General features: G+C 39.3%; 1 protein-coding gene across 1 annotated transcript in view; it reads left to right on the top strand.

The window, feature by feature from the left end:
- LOC116978793 (cadherin-related family member 2-like) overlaps nucleotides 1–15,541 on the top strand; it is a 28,967-nt gene extending 13,426 nt beyond the window's left edge. The window contains exons 7-12 of the mRNA XM_033030084.1: nucleotides 716–871; nucleotides 4,349–4,513; nucleotides 6,653–6,714; nucleotides 12,715–12,961; nucleotides 13,432–13,671; nucleotides 15,518–15,541. Of these exons, the coding sequence (XP_032885975.1) occupies nucleotides 716–871; nucleotides 4,349–4,513; nucleotides 6,653–6,714; nucleotides 12,715–12,961; nucleotides 13,432–13,671; nucleotides 15,518–15,541 (894 nt within the window). The remainder of the gene's footprint in view (nucleotides 1–715; nucleotides 872–4,348; nucleotides 4,514–6,652; nucleotides 6,715–12,714; nucleotides 12,962–13,431; nucleotides 13,672–15,517) is intronic.
- Nucleotides 15,542–18,599: the final 3,058 nt, after the last annotated feature.

Genomic DNA, 18,599 nt, shown 5'->3' with positions numbered 1-18,599 from the left:
CATGTCTGCTTTGTTTTAGGAAGGAAATTTGGTGATTTTTTACTGTTGTAGAGCAAATGGGTCTCTATTTGGCTCCTCAGCTTTCTCTCTCCTTCACCACGATGTTAATAACTCAGCTGGATCTACTTATGGGCTATCACAAGCTAACTATCACAAGCAAACTGCTTTGGCCCAGTGGCATAGGCTGAGCTATTTTCTTGTTGGGAGTTTGCCAATAGTTAATACTTCAATTTATTACAAATACAAATACATTTGATTTCCCTTTAGTCAGAAAACTTGTGGATGCCGATTTCTAAAATGTTCTCTTGTTTGGACATGTAGGATGCATTAAATGTAATAAATTACTTAAAATTAACCTTAAACAATGTCTTGGATGCATCAAATGGACCAGGTACAGCTGCTGGCCGGTAAGCTATCTGACTGAGACCTTGGTAGGCACAAAATACTCAAGTAATTCACAGTTCAGACAGCGGAGAAAGGGAATAAGTGACGTTTTGGTTCGGAAGACTTCTTCAGTCTGAAAGGACCTTGGTTAGATTATCAGTTAAAATGATTGTTCTCTACGATGACTGGAATTTGTATTTCGATTGCTTCGGTGGGAAAATGCATGATTGAATTATAAAACTGAGTTGAAATCCTTAGGAGTGATCTTGTTTCATTTTTGTTATTTCTGCATGTACGAACAGCATTGTTTATCTTTATATGTTTATCATAGGGTCTGAATGGAACATTCATGCTGCACTTGGAAGGACAATATGCACCTGCTTTTACTGTCTCTCCAAGAAAAATAAAAAATGAAGGAATGGTGCAAATAATTGTGAGAAACTCATCAGTCATTGATTATGAGCAACTGAAAGTTATACATATTTACGTAAGTTTTTTCAAGAATGAAATAATAACATTTTTCAACAAAGATAAAAGAGCTGCTGCAAGAATTGATATTAAAAGTCCTTTGAAAGTGGAACATTGGAGCATTAATAGATAGGACGTACAGTAGCTCGTAAAATGAACAGGATGAAGGGATTGGGTGATTATTATTTCATTTGAAACCAATAATCTACCATTATTCTTCCTCATCATTGCCTCTCCATTGGAATTGAAAAGCTGTCCATATATATATATATATCTATTCCTATTATTGTCCATTCCTGACTGCATTGAGAATATATCCTTGTCTACCAATCTTTGCAACAGCACTTAGGGTCATAGAGCCACACAGCACTGAACCAGGCCATTCAGCCCAACTCATCCATGCCGACCATATGCCATTTCTAAACTAGACCCATTTGCCCACGTTTGTCCCATATAGTTTTAAACATTTCTTATACATGTACCCATCAAAGTGTATTTTAGATGTACCTGCCTCAACGACCTCCTCTGGCAGTTCTTTTCATATACCCATATGAAAAATTTGCCCCTCGGGTTCCAATTGTATTTATCCCCTTTCACCTTAAACTGTCCTCTGGTGCTTGATTCACCTACCCTGGGAAAAAGACTCTGTGCATTCATCCTATCAATACCCCTCATAATTTGATACATCTAAGATCACCTCTTAGTCTCCAGCATGCTATGGAATAAAGTCCTAGCTAGCTCAATCTCTCCCTATAGCTCAGGATATCGAGTCCCGCCAACATACTTGTAAATCTTCTCTGGAATCTTTCCACCTCAATGACACCCATCCTATAGCCAAAACTGAACACAATACTTAAAGTGCAGCTTGTATCAAAGCTGTAACAAAACGTTCCAATCTATACTGATGGGATTAATCTACCCTGACTGATGAAGGCCAATGTACCAAGATCCTTCCTTACTACCCTATTCATCTGTGACACTACTTTCAAGAAATTAGGTACGTGTACTGCTAGATCCCTCAGCTCTACATTACTCCCGATGCCCATACCATTTACTGAAAAGGTTCTGACCTGGGCTTGACTTCTCAAAATGTAACATCTTGCACTTATCTGCAATAAACTCCATTAGGCATGGCTCAACACATTTACCTGTCTGATCAAGATCATGCTGTAAATTTTGATAACCATCTTAAATGTCTACGATACCACTTATTTTAGTATCATCTGCAAACTTACCAATCATGCATTTTCATCCAAATTGTTCATATAAATCAATAATAGGCTTAACACTGATCCCTGAGGCACACCACAAGTCACAGACGTCCAGACTATGGGTGGTGTGTGTACGGAGTTTGACCCTGTGACCGTGTGGGTTTTCTCCAAGTGCTCTGGTTTCCTCCCACATTTCAGACGTGCAGTTTTGTAGGTTAATTGGCTTCTGTAAAAAGAAAATGGGTCCTACTGTGCAGGATAGAACTACTGGATGGGGGATCATTGGTTGGTGTGGATTTGGTGGACCGAAGGGTCTGTTTCCATGCTGTATCTCTAAACTAAGCTAAACGAAAGGCAATTCTGTATCAAGGCAGCTGGGCTCTCCTTATATTCTATGCCATCTAACCGTCCACAGCAGCCTACCATAAGGAAACCTTTCAAAGACCTTGCTGAAGTCCATATAGACAATGACTATGGCAGCCTCATCAACCACCTTCGTTACTTCTTAAAAATCTCAATCAGATTTGTGAGACATAATCTACCACGTATAAAACGATACTGACTATACCTAATGAGCCTCTTTCTATCGAAATGAATATATATCTTTCCCTCAGAATTCTCCCCAGTCAGTTACCTACCACAGATGTTAAGCTCATTAGTCTATAATTCTCAGGCTTTTCCTTGCAACTCTTCCTAAATAAATAGAGACACAAAATTAGTCAACCTCGAGTCATCTGGTACCTCACCCATGCGGAACGATGATTCATATATCTGAGCCATGACTCCTGCAACTTCATCTAGTGTTCCCACAGTGTTTTCAGATATATCTGATCATGGCCCAGGAGATTTATCTACCTTCATATACCTTAGGATATTCAGCACCTCCTTGACCTTAATGTGGACCTTGCTCGAGACATCACTATCTGTACCTTTCCCTGGTCTTTATGTCTTTCTCCACAGTAAAAATAGAGGAGAAATACTTAGTGAGGACCTTGCCCATCTCCACACATAGATGATTACTTTTGTTTCTGAAGGGCCCAATTCTCTCTGTAGGTACCCTCTTCCTCTTAATGCACAAATAAGTTATTTGAATTTTTCTTAATCTTATCTGTCAGAGCTATCTCTGCTCGCCTCTTGCCCTCCTGATTTCCTTCTTAAGGGTGCTTCTCAGTCCCCTACACTCCTCCATGGATTCACAATCCCAACTGCCTATATCTAGCCTATCCCTCCTTTTTTTCCTGACCAGAGCCTCATTTTCTCACATCTTCCAGGAGTTGCCCTTCACTCTGCCCCAGGAACCTTTTCCAGCATTTGCTTCTTTTCCACTCCTCCTATTGGCAACCTTAGTTTAAAAAGAATCAGGGGACATAGGACTAAAGCAGATAAATGACAATAAGGTTGAGGATCCGCCATGATCTTATTGAACGCCAGAATAGGCATCAAGGAATGGATGGCTAACTGTCTCGGAAGGAACAGCAGGTGCTGGTTTACACCAAATGCTGGGCTAACTCAGCGGGACCGTCAGCATCTCAGGAGAGAAGGAATGGATGATGTTTTGGATCAAGGTCCTTCTTCAAACAGATGGCTAACTGGTTCTATTTGTTGTGTCTTTATTCAATCTAATCTCATCAACAAACATTAGCTTGCACATGTAGGTTGGTTCTACCTCTCTAATAGTTCTGTGACTCCCATAAACATCTCATTTTGAGATGCCTGCCTGAAGTGATTGAATTCCAATTTTCTCCACTGGATGAAAATTTGATAAGATAACAATCAACACCTTCTTAACCTTTTCAACCTATCTTGCATCATTATTGCAAACTGATCCAAACAATCCAACGTAAGGCCGTTGAATTTTCGAACCAATAATACCAAATTCCTCCTGGAGTCTCTTCAATAAGAATTTTCATTTTTTCCAACTTTAAAATATTCCTTAAAACTCATTGCTTTAATCAATCTGCTGAATGCACATCCCGATGTCCCCTTTGGCAGTATAACTGTTTACTTTTTCGTTCTGCATTTTATGACAGACACTGGGATGTTTAATTAAATCCCTTGTACAATTGCGAGTTACAGCACTTTGATAATAGCACAGCAAAATCTATCAACGCTGGACTGGGGACAAAGTGGAGTGTTGAGAAAAAAATAGAAATCTGAAAATAATTATGTAATTGCTATTTATTAGGATTTCTTTTGGAATTTTTTTTATGAAAGGGAGTACTGCGATTCAAATCCTATGTGCAGAACAAAAAGAAATAATAATTTGGTTTGAAATTCTTCTCCAGATTGTTGCAAATGATACAACAAATCCCAAGAACTGTTGCTCCAGAGCTAATGTGACAATCAACATTTTGGACATGAATGATAATAGTCCAAAGTTCACAGACGAGAGATATGTGTTAACCGTGAAAGAACATGCAAGTATTGGAACTATTATCGGAACTGTTACGGTAGGTTCTGTTACACTGTTAATCAACCTGAACTGAAATGCTGGGATTGTTCTTGCTAAGCAGAGCGTGCTGCCCAGAAATATAGTTCAACATCCTCATTCTTAATTGGGCTTCATGCATGAGCTGTTCTTAGCTGGCTTTCTGTATCATTGGAGTCCAGCACTGAGGTATGAAAAACAAAAGGCCATCAGGCACCTTGTTGTGGAAACCCCATTCCTGAGAAACTTCCCACATATCTGAGATGCTAAAGAGACTCTGAAATGAGCTTGTGAGCTACAACATCAGCTAGCATGCAGTGAGCACAAGATGCTATCTTGGTAATGGAGCTTAAGTGCATGCAAGGAACAACAGTTTAGAAGTAATTAAACTCCTAATTAACAATTAAACTGTCTTCTATTCTTTAGTTAAGAGGCTAGATGATTTGACTTTGCTGTTTGATGAGAATTTTGATTCACAGTGGCCATGCATTTTAGTTGATGTTCTGTGGCCATTTATTCTGAAAACTCAATGAGTACTGCAACTGGAAAGTGCTGAGCTATTCTCAGATTTAGATTTAGGTTCAGGTTTGTTATTGTGACGTGCAACGCGGTACAGTGAACAGCTTTGTTTTACATGCCATCCAATCAGATCAGATAAAACTGTACATACATACAATCAAATTAAACTCAAGTACAAAAAAGTAGAGCAAAGAGGCAGATACGGAAGGCAGAATATTCTACCATGTTAGGATTCACATGTTTTTTCTAACTGTGTTTTACACTATCTTTTAAAAAAAACTGTTTTCCTTTGGAAATTTTATGTGTCATTTATGTGTCATTTATGTATAATTTATGTTTCTGTATGTTTGTCTATTTGCCTGTGATGCTGCTTCAAGCAAGGTTTTCATTGTACCTGTACCACCTCACTGTTGTGGTGCATACAATAAACTTGACTTGACATACCTATTTCAGGTAGTTACCATATACTGTGTGTCCAAGAGCTTCTACGTATATTGGCATCACCATGATTAATGGCAGTCAGATTACAGGAAACAGTGGTCATGCTGGATTCTTGCAGGATCACTTGGCCATCAAAGCACTGACTGAACAACCCAGATGTTATTAAATCACAAAGTAAAGAACCAAAGAACCGCAGTTGCTGGTTTATACTAATGATAGACACAACGTGCTGGAGTAACTCAGTGAGTCAGGCAGCATCTCTGGAGAAAAAGGATGGGTGAAATAAAAAGTAGAAAGTAGGGGGCGCTGTTGAGTATGGTAGCCTCACCTGCAGCTGTTCGTCCTTTCATCCTTTTTTTATTTTCAGTCTGTCAAAAAGTTTTGTTTTGGAGGTCTTTTAGTCTTTTTATGTGGGGGTTGGGGGGGATAGGGGGAAACTGTCACTGCCTGGTCGAGGATGCGTCTTTCCTTCAAGCCACATCTTCGCCCCCTCCTCTCGGCCTACCATCTGGATTGGCGCGGCCCTTTCTGCTGGATACCGGCCAGAGCTTCAGCTTCAGCAGCGGCGCAGCACTGAAGTACCATGGCCGAGCGGGCGATGCCTTACTGCGGTCGCCGTGTGGCGCTCCGGAGTGCTGGGACTGCCGACTTTAACACCGTGGAGCTGTGGTTTGCGGTCCAGCCGCGGACGGCACTGACTTTAACATAGCTGAGTCCTGGGATCCCTTTGCCGAGGGCCGCCAGTGTTGAATCTCTGCCCAGCTCGGCCTGTAGACTTTGGGAGCCGCTGTCTCTGGTAAGAAGTGGCCGATTCGGAAACTCCAAGCTGCTGAGAATGTTCTTTCGTTCCGACGTCGGAGTTTCCATCATCCCGGCGAGAGGGCCTGAACATCAGGGTGCCGTAGAGGCGACTGCGGAGGGCTCGAGGCCCCGACCACGGGTAAACAAAGAGGAAGATGACTGAAATTTATTGCCTTCCCTCACAGTGGGAAATGCTGATTCCGCTGTGCGGGGATGTTCATGTTAAATTCTATCGTGTGTTATGTTCTTTTTATTCGTATGGATGTATGGTAACTCAAATCTCACTGTACCAATTGGTGCATGTGACAATAAATGTAAACTTGAAACTTGAAACTTGATAACGTTCAACATTATGCAGCTGACAACTTTTATATTCATTTGTATAACTTTTTTTCCACAGGCCACTGATCCTGATGAGGGCATCTTTGGTGAAATTACATACAGCCTGTTACCATTGAGCATGTATGTGTTCATTTATCACATCTTCATTTCCATTATTTATAATTAATAACTTTTGCAACTGACTTTAATTATTTTACATTTTATATAGTCAATTTAGAATTGTGATATAGTTTTGAGGCCTGGAAGTTAGTGGTAATGGGGTTTCATGTGTAAATTAAAGAGTTCCTTAAAAAGAAAAGCAGAATGGGATGGAAAATAAGTGAACAGATGTTTTTCAATGGGATTGGTTAAAATTGACCCTTATAAAGTATTTTAAATTGATCCTTAAATAGTTGTATTTCTGTAATCCATAAAGTAGTGTGAAGTAAGTTCACCGATGAGACGTATGAAAATGTTTTTGGGATACTTGACTTGTGATACCAGCATGATTTAACATAATCTGGAATGGAAGAAGCAAGATTGAGAATGAAAACATGAAATAGTTGTGTTAAGATTAAAGGCACAACCCTCTAAACTTTTCAAATCAATCTGGGTTTGTCGTTGGAGGAATATTTTGAACATTGGTAGCCTACAATAGTATGCACGTTTAATCACGATACTTTTGGAATAATGTTTGTTACCCTAGAGAGAGTGCAGAATAAATAATTATTAGACTATTTCCAGGGATAAGAGAATTCAATTACGAAGACAGTCTGGTGTCTTGTGGTTGTTCTCATTGGAGCAGAGAATTTCTAGAAGAGCATGGTAGAGGTACAAAATCTTTATGGATTTGAGTAACGTAAATGGAGAGACACACTTTCCATTAGCAAAATGGTCATCACTGGAGCAACTGATAAAAGATTTGGGATGATGCGATAAAATTATTTTGGGAGTAGTTCAGATTTAGAAAGCACTACCTGATGAGTATGGGCTCAGTCGTGGCTTTCGAAAGGGAATTGGATTAGTCAAGTCAAGTCAAGTCAAGTTTATTCGTCACATACACATACGAGATGTGCAGTGAAATGAAAAGTGGCAATGCTCGCGGACTTTGTGCAAAAAGACAAACAAACAAACAACCAAACAAACTACAAACAGAATGTAACAGAATCACATTTTTTTTTTTAAGGCTTGAAGGTAAAAGCATTGCATTTCTTTTTTCTATCTTATGATTTAATGATATTAAGCATTTTACTTTATTCTTTCCTGGTAGCGTCCAAAGCAAAATGTCTTCAGTTTACCCTACTGTTTGCCCCACTAAGTTATTTTAGAACTAATTGTTAATAATATCTATTTCCCTTGAATGCCTTAAATCACAAGTAAAAACTATTCAAATGGTACAGTTCTTTCTTAATCCAGTCTTCATTCATAGAACATAGAAACATAGAAAATAGGTGCAGGAGTAGGCCATTCGGCCCTTCGAGCCTGCACCGCCATTCAATATGATCATGGCTGATCATCCAACTCAGTATCCTGTACCTGCCTTCTCTCCATACCCCCTGATCCCTTTAGCCACAAGGGCCACATCTAACTCCCTCTTAAATATAGCCAATGAACTGGCCTCAACTACCTTCTATGGCAGAGAATTCCAGAGATTCACCACTCTCTGTGTGAAAAATGTTTTCCTCATCTCGGTCCTAAAAGATTTCCCCCTTATCCTTAAACTGTGACCCCTTGTTCTGGACTTCCCCAACATCGGGAATAATCTTCCTGCATCTAGCCTGTCCAACCCCTTAAGAATTTTGTAAGTTTCTATAAGATCCCCCCTCAATCTTCTAAATTCTAGCTAGTACAAACCAAGTCTATCCAGTCTTTCTTCATATGAAAGTCCTGACATCCCAGGAATCAGTCTGGTGAACATTCTCTGTACTCCCTCTGTGGCAAGAATGTCTTTCCTCAGATTAGGGGACCAAAACTGTATGTAATACTCCAGGTGTGGTCTCACCAAGACCCTGTACAACTGCAGTAGAACCTCCCTGCTCCTATACTCAAATCCTTTTGCTATGAATGCTAACATACCATTTGCCTTCTTCACTGCCTGCTGCACCTGCATGCCTACTTTTAATGACTGGTGTACCATGACACCCAGGTCTCGTTGCATCTCCCCCTTTCCTAATCGGCCACCATTCAGATAATAGTCTACTTTCCTGTTTTTGCCACCAAAGTGGATAACCTCACATTTATCCACATTATACTGCATCTGCCATGCATTTGCCCACTCACCCAGCCTATCCAAGTCACCTTGCAGCCTCCTAGCATCCTCCACACAACTAACACTGCCCCCCAGCTTCGTGTCATCCACAAACTTGGAGATGTTGCATTCAATTCCCTCGTCCAAATCATTAATATATATCGTAAATAGCTGGGGTCCCAGCACTGAGCCTTGCGGTACCCCACTAGTCACTGTCAGCCATTGTGAAAAGGACCCGTTTACTCCTACTCTTTGCTTCCTGTCTGCCAGCCAGTTCTCTATCCACATCAATACTGAACCCCCAATACCGTGTGCTTTAAGTTTGTATACTAATCTCTTATGTGGGACCTTGTCGAAAGCCTTCTGAAAGTCCAGATATAACACATCCATTGGTTCTCCCTTATCCACTCTCCTAGTTACATCCTCGAAAAATTCTATAAGATTCGTCAGACATGATTTACCTTTCATAAATCCATGCTGACTTTGTCCAATGATTTCACCACTTTCCAAATATGCTGCTATCCCATCTTTAATAACTGATTCTAGCAATTTCCCCAATACTGACGTTAGACTAACTCCCTTTTTAAAAAGTGGGGTTACATTAGCTACCCTCCAATCCTCAGGAACTACTCCAGAATCTAAAGAGTTTTGAAAAATTATCACTAATGCATCCACTATTTCTGGGGCTACTTACCTAAGTACTCTGGGATGCAGCCTATCTGGCCCTGGGGATTTATCGGCCTTTAATCCATTCAATTTACCTAACACCACTTCCCGGGTAACCTGGATTTCACTCAGTTCCTCCATCTCATTTGACCCTCGGTCCCCTGCTATTTCCGGCAGATTATTTATGTCTTCCTTAGTGAAGACAGAACCAAAGTAGTTATTCAATTGGTCTGCCATGTCCTTGTCCCCCATGATCAATTCACCTGTTTCTGACTGCAAGGGACCTACATTTGTTTTAACTAATCTTTTTCTCTTCACATATCTATAAAAGCTTTTGCAGTCAGTTTTTATGTTCCCTGCCAGTTTTCTTTCATAATCTATTTTCCCTTTCCTAATTAAGCCCTTTGTCCTCCTCTGCTGGACTCTGAATTTCTCCCAGTCCTCTGGTAGGCTGCTTTTTCTGGCTAATTTGTATGCTTCATCTTTTGTTTTGATACTATCCCTGATTTCCCTTGTTATCCATGGATGCACTACCTTCCCTGATTTATTTTTTGCCAAACTGGGATGAACAATTGTTGTAGTTCATCCATGCAGTCTTTAAATGCCTTCCATTGCATATCCACCGTCAACCCATTAAGAATCAATTGCCAGTCTATCTTGGCCAATTCACGTCTCATACCATCAAAGTTACCTTTCTTTAAGTTCAGGACCCTTGTTTCTGAATTAACAATGTCACTCTCCATCCTAATGAAGAACTCAACCATATTATGGTCACTCTTGCCCAAGGGGCCACGCACAACAAGACTGCTAACTAACCTTCCTCATTACTCAATACCCAATCTAGAATAGCCTGCTCTCTCGTTGGTTCCTCTACATGTTGGTTTAGAAATCTATCCCGCATACATTCCAAGAAAGCCTCTTCCTCAGCACCCTTGCCAATTTGATTCACCCAATCTATATGTAGATTGAAGTCACCCATTATAACTGTTTTACCTTTGTTGCACGCATTTCTAATTTCCTGTTTGATGCCATCCCCAATTTCGCTACTACTGTTAGGTGGCCTGTACACAACTCCCACTAGCGTTTTCTGCCCCTTAGTGTTTTGCAGCTCTACCCATATCGATTCCACATCCTCCAAGCTAATGTTCTTCCTTTCCATTGCGTTAATCTGCTCTCTAACCAGCAACGCTACCCCACCTCCTTTCCCTTTTTGTCTATCCCTCCTGAATATTGAATATCCCTGGATGTTCAGCTCCCAGCCTTGGTCACCCTGGAGCCATGTCTCTGTGATCCCAACTATATCCATTCCATTCATCCCATGCAATTGGAACTTCTGCTTCGCATATCACTCTTCTAACTAAGTGTTCAACTCTCTAATTTGTTTATCCCTACATTGATTTATATGTCTCAACTAACATTTCAATTAATATTATCTTTGAGACCCTATTGTTTAATTTAGGTACTAACTCTGGCTACTGTACTAAAATAATCTTTTGCCCCTATTTCCTTTGTGGGTTAGAATATGGACCACTATGAATGGAAACAATCACACTATCACCAATATGAAGATGTCCCTTATCCTTCCAACTGCTAGGCAACATATCACATAGAGCCCTTGATCATGCTTACCAAATATTAAAAGATAATAATAAAAACAGAAAATGTTGGAAGTACTCATCAGATCAGGAGGCATCCCTGGAGTAATCTTTTTTTTATATATAAAATAATGTTTTCACTCCTCTTAATTATTGAATTTCTCACATCTATTACTCCTCCTCACCCCACAGCCCAAATAAATCCACTGCTCCAAAGTGCTGTGGCCGGGATTCTGATTGTTCCTTCAATTATCTTATGTCTCTGAGTAGCATTTAGACTGTACCTGTTAAATGAGATAAGTTTCTTATTGTCCATTTCATTTTGTGTCCAGTACATTACTGGCAATGCTAACCCTGTTCTGAATCCACTGAATATATGAACAGTGGTCTTGAGCATGTGGTTCAAGCAATCCTTTTCCTCTTGCTCTTTCTTCTATATCAGAGTGTCTCTTATTTATGCTCCAGATGGTAAAGGGTCAAGTGTTAGGATCTCTACCACAGAAGTGTTTGCTCCGGGCACTTTTGCTGCCTACAAACTCCCAGATATTCACAACATAATGTGGCAAGTGTAGGAAGGAGCTGCAGATGCTGGTTTAAACTGAAGATAGACACAAAATGCCGGGAGTAACTCAGTGGGACAGGCAGCATGTCTGGATAGAAAGAATGGGTGACGTTTCGGGTTGGGACTCTTCTTCAGACTGGATATATAGCATAGTATACAGATAAACTGCCACACTTGGGACTTTAGTGTGACAGACTGGTATATGTTTTGTATTATTGACTGCTTATAGTTAATACATTAATGCAATTTAAGTTCACAACTCTTAGATGTTACAAACTTAAATAATAGCATTTCAAGTGAAGCTAGTGAGTTGAAATGGAGTATAGTTTGAAGAGAGCTTGGGAATCAGGGCCTGATGAGTTTAAAAGAAGGGTGGAAATGGGACACAGGTGCTTTGAAAGTGAAAATGGGAATCAGGGCCCTGTGAGCCTGGTGAACATTTCTGGAGCCAGATGTCAAACTTTGGGGATTTCTGCAGAGTTGGACAGAGAATCACTGGAGTTGTATTTCACATTTTTGTTGGCTTGCTATATAAACAGTGGTTTACACTAAGTAATAGATATTGGGCAAAATGTTAAAAGCTTACTACCTCAGGTTAAAATAAATCACAACCACTGTTAAAGAAAAACAAAGAATATCATTGCGCTCCCTTCTGTTTCCAATGAAATATATGATAAATTCCATGTGCGATAAGTCTTTGGCTGTAGAAATGTGCCCTTGAGGTCCACTTTGCACTATTAAAACAGTAATCAATCCAATTTAGGTATGTGTTGACATTTAAGCAGCAACATTTGCAGCCAGACTCATCAACGACGGTGCTGAAGGTCATTCCATAATGGGTGCAGGCACCCAACAATGATTTTTCTGTATATCATCTGTCCAACTTACATAGATTTATATAAAACAATAGGCCTGGCACAGTTTGCCCCTGGAACGTTATGGCTGTGGAATTTAGAAAAGTCAAAGCTGAAGAATTGGAAATATTACTGATGCATTCTTTGTGAAACTTTTCCAAAAAGATTATTGACTGCTGAAGTATAATTTTTTTTTTTTTTGTTTTAAAATGGAAGATATGAATTTAAAGTCAACAGTAGTACAGGTGTGATCACAGTTGGGAACAACACAGCGATTGATAGAGAGAGACGTCCCATTTATTATGTGACCCTTCAAGCAACCGATGGTGAGGATCGTACAGATACTACTATGATTGAAATTGTTCTGGAAGATATAAATGATTTCTCTCCGGAAATGGCAAGAGATTCCTACAGTGCATTCATCACAGAAGACAAAATAAACGAATTAAACATTAAAATTGAGGTAGGTCATAATCCCATCTTGTTTTACGCTGCCGATACTGTAAATTAAAAAAAGGGACTGCTGGGAATGCTTAACAAGTTGGGTCCCACACTGTACCGGTCGCTGGAGAAATTATTAACCAATACTGCTGAGAATTTATGTTCATTTTTCTTAGGGTCCTTTTGAAATAAACACTATTACATTTATCTTGTGTGAATATAATCACAGTTGTGACTTTGTTCCAGTAAATGTAAAAAAATGTCATTAACCTTCACATTGCAAGGCTTGCGTGCTGGTTAGGCTTTGGAGCATGTGTTTCATTCATTCTGTTTTATTTCGGTCCGGTGAGAGGGAGAGATGGAACATTAAAAGGCTGACAAAAACATTGTTGAATGAGATTGCCAAACACTATGGTTAAAAAATGAATAATTAAAATGATGGCAGTTAGATTAGTAATTATAACGCCTGATTTATTTTTGACTTTCTTTTAGGCTTTTGACAATGATGAGGAAGGTACCAATAACAGCAAAGTGCGTTATGCAATAATTGGTGGTGACTACCAACAAAATTTCACTATTGATCCTTACACTGGCATTCTTCATTCGATTGGAGTTATTGATCGAGAAGACATAAACCCTTCATGTAATGGAAAAATCACTCTAATTGTGGAAGCTCGTGATTTAGGTGTTCCATCTCTTTCAACAAATGTTAGCGTTGTTATCAATATAGAGGTAAGGTTTTGAACTTGGGTCTTTACACAACGTAGTAATGTTAGAAATAAGACCAGAAGCAATTCAATATGTGAGTTATTCAATATTACTCTTCTGTTTCAATTTTATATAATACTCATTCCTTCAATGTTTTTATTGGAACCGTAAAAATGTCCAGTGGGCTCTTGAAAAATATTTTATTTAGTTAATGATCATATGATATTCATGTTGATATCAAGTATTTATATTGATATAAAGCTTTTGGGAATGTTTTTGACAGCAAAGGATTGTTTAGAAGATGTGTGGCCAATATTTACCCCTTAATCAATATTAACCATGAAAGTATACAGTTATCATCAGATTGTAGATTATGGGAGCTTGGTCTCAATCTTTCTGTGATTTGGTAACTACATTTGAAAAGCATTTTTCCATCTCCAGAGTATCTTAAGTCATCCTGAGATATGAAAGGTCATTCTTTAAACATAGGTTTTTCTTTATTCGTTTTAACATTTTCCCACTCTCTTGCACTCCCAGTTTTAAAGAAGTACTTGGCTTGCAGAAACATTTAATTCAATGTGCACAAAATGAAGAAGGAATGATAATTGACACTAAGTGGACTGTGATTGATTATATTTGTTCAACGGTAAATTGGTGCCATTATTAAAAGTGAATATGAGCACAAATTCAAATGTAGGTAGACTGAGAGAGAATGTTACGTTAATTTTAATTTTAAATTGGATTTAGTCATTCAATAATTAAATGATATTAAATATTGAATTATTAACATTAAATAACTGATGATGGCTCTTTTTGTTTTAATGGGGGTGGGTTTGGGGCATGCATCCTACCCTTCTGCAGAAGGCATTTTGGCTGTTTAATTATTATAAAACCTCAAAACTGAGCATAATTTTAAGGGTTTAACAACTAAAGAGAGGACTGTGGGACCTAGGTGATCATTGCTAGATCTAGTTTACCAACTTCACACAGGTTCTATAATAAGTTCTTAAGTTCATAAGTTCTAGGAGCAGAATTAGGCCATTTGGACGATCAAGACTACGTCATTCTATCATGATTGATCTATCTTTCCCTCTCAACTCCATTCTCCTGCCATCGCCCCATAACTTCTGATATCCGTACTAATCAAGAACCTGCCAATCTCTGTCTTAAAAATATACATTGACCTGGCCTCCACAGCCAATGCATTCCACAGATTCGCCACCCTCTGACTAAAGAAATTCCTCCTCATCTCCTTTCTTTTTTTTTAAATACATTTTTATTAGAGGCACCTGCATATCATAGTCCAAACCAATACAGACTTTGTTTAATGTTACATATTAAATATCCAGGTTTCCAGGGACCCAGTTACCAAAGTAGCTGGGATCCTCCTTTGTCAGTTACATATTAACATTGCCTCTAATTATTTATTTATATTTATAGATAGAAAAAATAAAGACAGAAAGAAAGAAATTAGAAAAATAGGATAAACTATCAATAATACAACTTAGGAGATAGGTCCGTAGATCAGAGAACATAACTATTCATCTAGTCCTGTGTTCAGGCTTTAGTCCGGCCTCCGTGCCGGTCCAATCTACCCCTTCAAATAATCTATAAATGGAGACCATATTCTAGTAAATAATTCTGGTTTGTCAATTAAGACAAATCTAATTTTTTCCAAATGTAAGGTGTCCGACATCTCCATAATCCACATCGTGATTGTGGGGGTTGTTGGGTTTTTCCAAAATTTTAATATCAATTTTTCCCCAATTATTATACTGTAATCAAGGAATTTCTTTGGTTTATTGTAAGTTTTAGGTATTGTTCTGATATACCCAATGGTGTTCTGATATACCCAATATTATTAATTTAGGATCGGGATCCAGTTGGATATTAACGACTACAGAGATTATTTTAAAAATATCCATCCAGTAATTTTTAATTTTTATACAATTTACAAAAGTATGGGTTAAATTAGCCGTGGGGTATACTCATCTCCTTTCTAAAGGTGTATCCTTTTATTCTGAGGCTATGGCTTCTGGTCCTAGATTCTCCCACTGGTGGAAACATCCTCTCCACATTCCTTCAATTCAAACCTTTCACTATTCGATAAGTTTCAATGGAGCTCCCCCTCATCCTAAAATCAGTAATGATGGTGAATTTTCTGAACACTCCCCCCTCATGAACTTTCGTCCTTCGGCCCATGGCCTCCACTTGGAGCTCTCATCTCTTCCATGCTCAGACTGTATACATAAGAATACACACAAGGAAAGAGGAGCAGTTGAAGGCCCTTGGCCTCTCAGATATACTTTGCCACAGAAGGTTGTGGAGGCATAGTCACTGGATATATTTAAGACAAAGATAGACAGATTCTTGATTAGTACGGGTGTCAGAGGTTATGGGGAGAAGTCAGGAGAATGGGGTTAGGAGGGAGAGGTAGATCAGCCATGATAGAATGGTGGAGTTGCCTTGATGGGCCGAATGGTGTAATTCTACTATCTCTTATGATCTTATGATACTCTGTCATTCAACATGATGAAGGCTGATCTAACCATATAACCATATAACAATTACAGCACGGAAACAGGCCATCTCGACCCTTCTAGTCCGTGCCGAACACGTATTCTCCCCTAGTCCCATATACCTGCGCTCAGACCATAACCCTCCATTCCTTTCCCGTCCATATAACTATCCAATTTATTTTTAAATGATAAAAACGAACCTGCCTCCACCACCTTCACTGGAAGCTCATTCCACACAGCCACCACTCTCTGAGTAAAGAAGTTCCCCCTCATGTTACCCCTAAACTTCAGTCCCTTAATTCTCAAGTCATGTCCCCTTGTTTGAATCTTCCCTACTCTCAGTGGGAAAAGCTTATCCATGTCAACTCTGTCTATCCCTCTCATCATTTTAAAGACCTCTATCAAGTCCCCCCTTAACCTTCTGCGCTCCAAAGAATAAAGCCCTAACTTGTTCAACCTTTCTCTGTAACTTAGTTGCTGAAACCCAGGCAACATTCTAGTAAATCTCCTCTGTACTCTCTCTATTTTGTTGACATCCTTCCTATAATTAGGCGACCAAAATTGTACACCATACTCCAGAATTGGCCTCACCAATGCCTTGTACAATTTTAACATTACATCCCAACTTCTATACTCAATGCTCTGATTTATAAAGGCCAGCACACCAAAAGCTTTCTTTACCACCCTATCTACATGAGATTCCACTTTCAGGGAACTGTGCACAGTTATTCCCAGATCCCTCTGTTCACCTGCATTCTTCAATTCCCTACCATTTACCATATACGTCCTATTTTGCATACTTACTAATCCAATTTACCACACCATCATCCAGATCATTGATGTACATGACAAACAACAGTGGACCCAACACAGATCCCTGTGGCACCCCACTAGTCACTGGCCTCCAACCTGACAAACAACCATTCACCATTACTCTCTGGCATCTCCCATTCAGCCACTGTTGAATCCATCTTGCTACTCCACCATTAATACCCAACCATTGAACCTTCTTAACCAACCTTCCATGAGGAACCTTGTCAAAGGCCTTACTGAAGTCCATATATACAACATCCACTGCTTTACCCTCATCAATTTCCCGAGTAACCTCTTCAAAAAATTCAAGAAGATTAGTCAAACATGACCTTCCAGGCACAAATCCATGTTGACTGTTCCTAATCAGACCCTGTTTATCCAGATGCTTATATATATTATCTCTAAGTATCCTTTCCATTAATTTGCCCACCACTGACGTCAAACTAACAGGTCTATAATTGCTAGGTTTACTCTTAGACCCCTTTTTAAACAATGGAACAACATGCGCAGTACGCCAATCCTCCGGCACTATTCCCGTTTCTAATGACATTTGAAATATTTCTGTCATAGCCCCTGCTATTTCTACACTAACTTTCCTCAATGTCCTAGGGAATATCCTGTCCGGTCCTGGAGACTTATCCACTTTTATATTTCTCAAAAGTGTCAGTACTTCCTCTTCTTTGAATCTCATAGTTTCCATAGCTACTCTACTTGTTTCCCTTACCTCACATAATTCAATATCCTTCTCCTTGGTGAATACTGAAGAAAAGAAATTGTTCAATATCTCCCCCATCTCTTTTGGCTCTGCAGATAGCTGTCCACTCTGACTCTCTAATGGACCAATTTTATCCCTTGTTATCCTTTTGCTATTAATATAGCTGTAGAAACCCTTTGGGTTTACTTTCACCTTACTTGCCAAAGCAACCTCATATCTTCTTTTAGCTTTTCTAATTTCTTTCTTAAGATTCTTTTTACATTCTTTATACTCCTCAAGCACCTCAGTTACTCCATGCTGCCTATAATTATTGTAGATCTCCCTCTTTTTCCAAACCAAGTGTCCAATTTCCCTTGAAAACCATGGCTCTTTCCAATTTTTACTATTTCCTTTCAACCGAACAGGGACATAAAGATTCTGTACTCTTAAAATTTCACCTTTAAATGTACTCCATTTCTCTTCCACATCTTTCCCATAAAACAAAATGTCCCAATTTACTCCTTTTAAATCCTTTCGCATCTCCTCAAAGTTAGCCTTTCTCCAATCAAAAATCTCAACCCTAGGTCCAGTTCTGACCCTCTCCATAATTATATTGAAACTAATGGTATTGTGATCACTGGTCCCGAACTGTTCCCCAACGCATACCTCTGCCACCTGACCCGTCTCATTTCCTAACAGGAGGTCCAGCACCGCCCCTTCTCTAGTAGGTACTTCTATGTATTGCTACAAAAAACTATCCTGCACACATTGTACAAACTCCAACCCATCCAGCCCATTTACAGAATGTGTTTCCCAGTCTATGTGTGGAAAATTGAAATCTCCCACAATCACTACCTTGTGCTTACTACTAATATCTGCAATCTCCTTACATATTTGCTCTTCCAATTCTCGCTCCCCATTTGGCG

Source organism: Amblyraja radiata, chromosome 11 (genome assembly GCF_010909765.2).
Source record: "Amblyraja radiata isolate CabotCenter1 chromosome 11, sAmbRad1.1.pri, whole genome shotgun sequence".
NCBI lineage: Eukaryota > Metazoa > Chordata > Chondrichthyes > Rajiformes > Rajidae > Amblyraja > Amblyraja radiata.
Note: the sequence above shows the minus strand (reverse complement) of the source record. Positions and strands in the feature narration are given on the sequence as shown.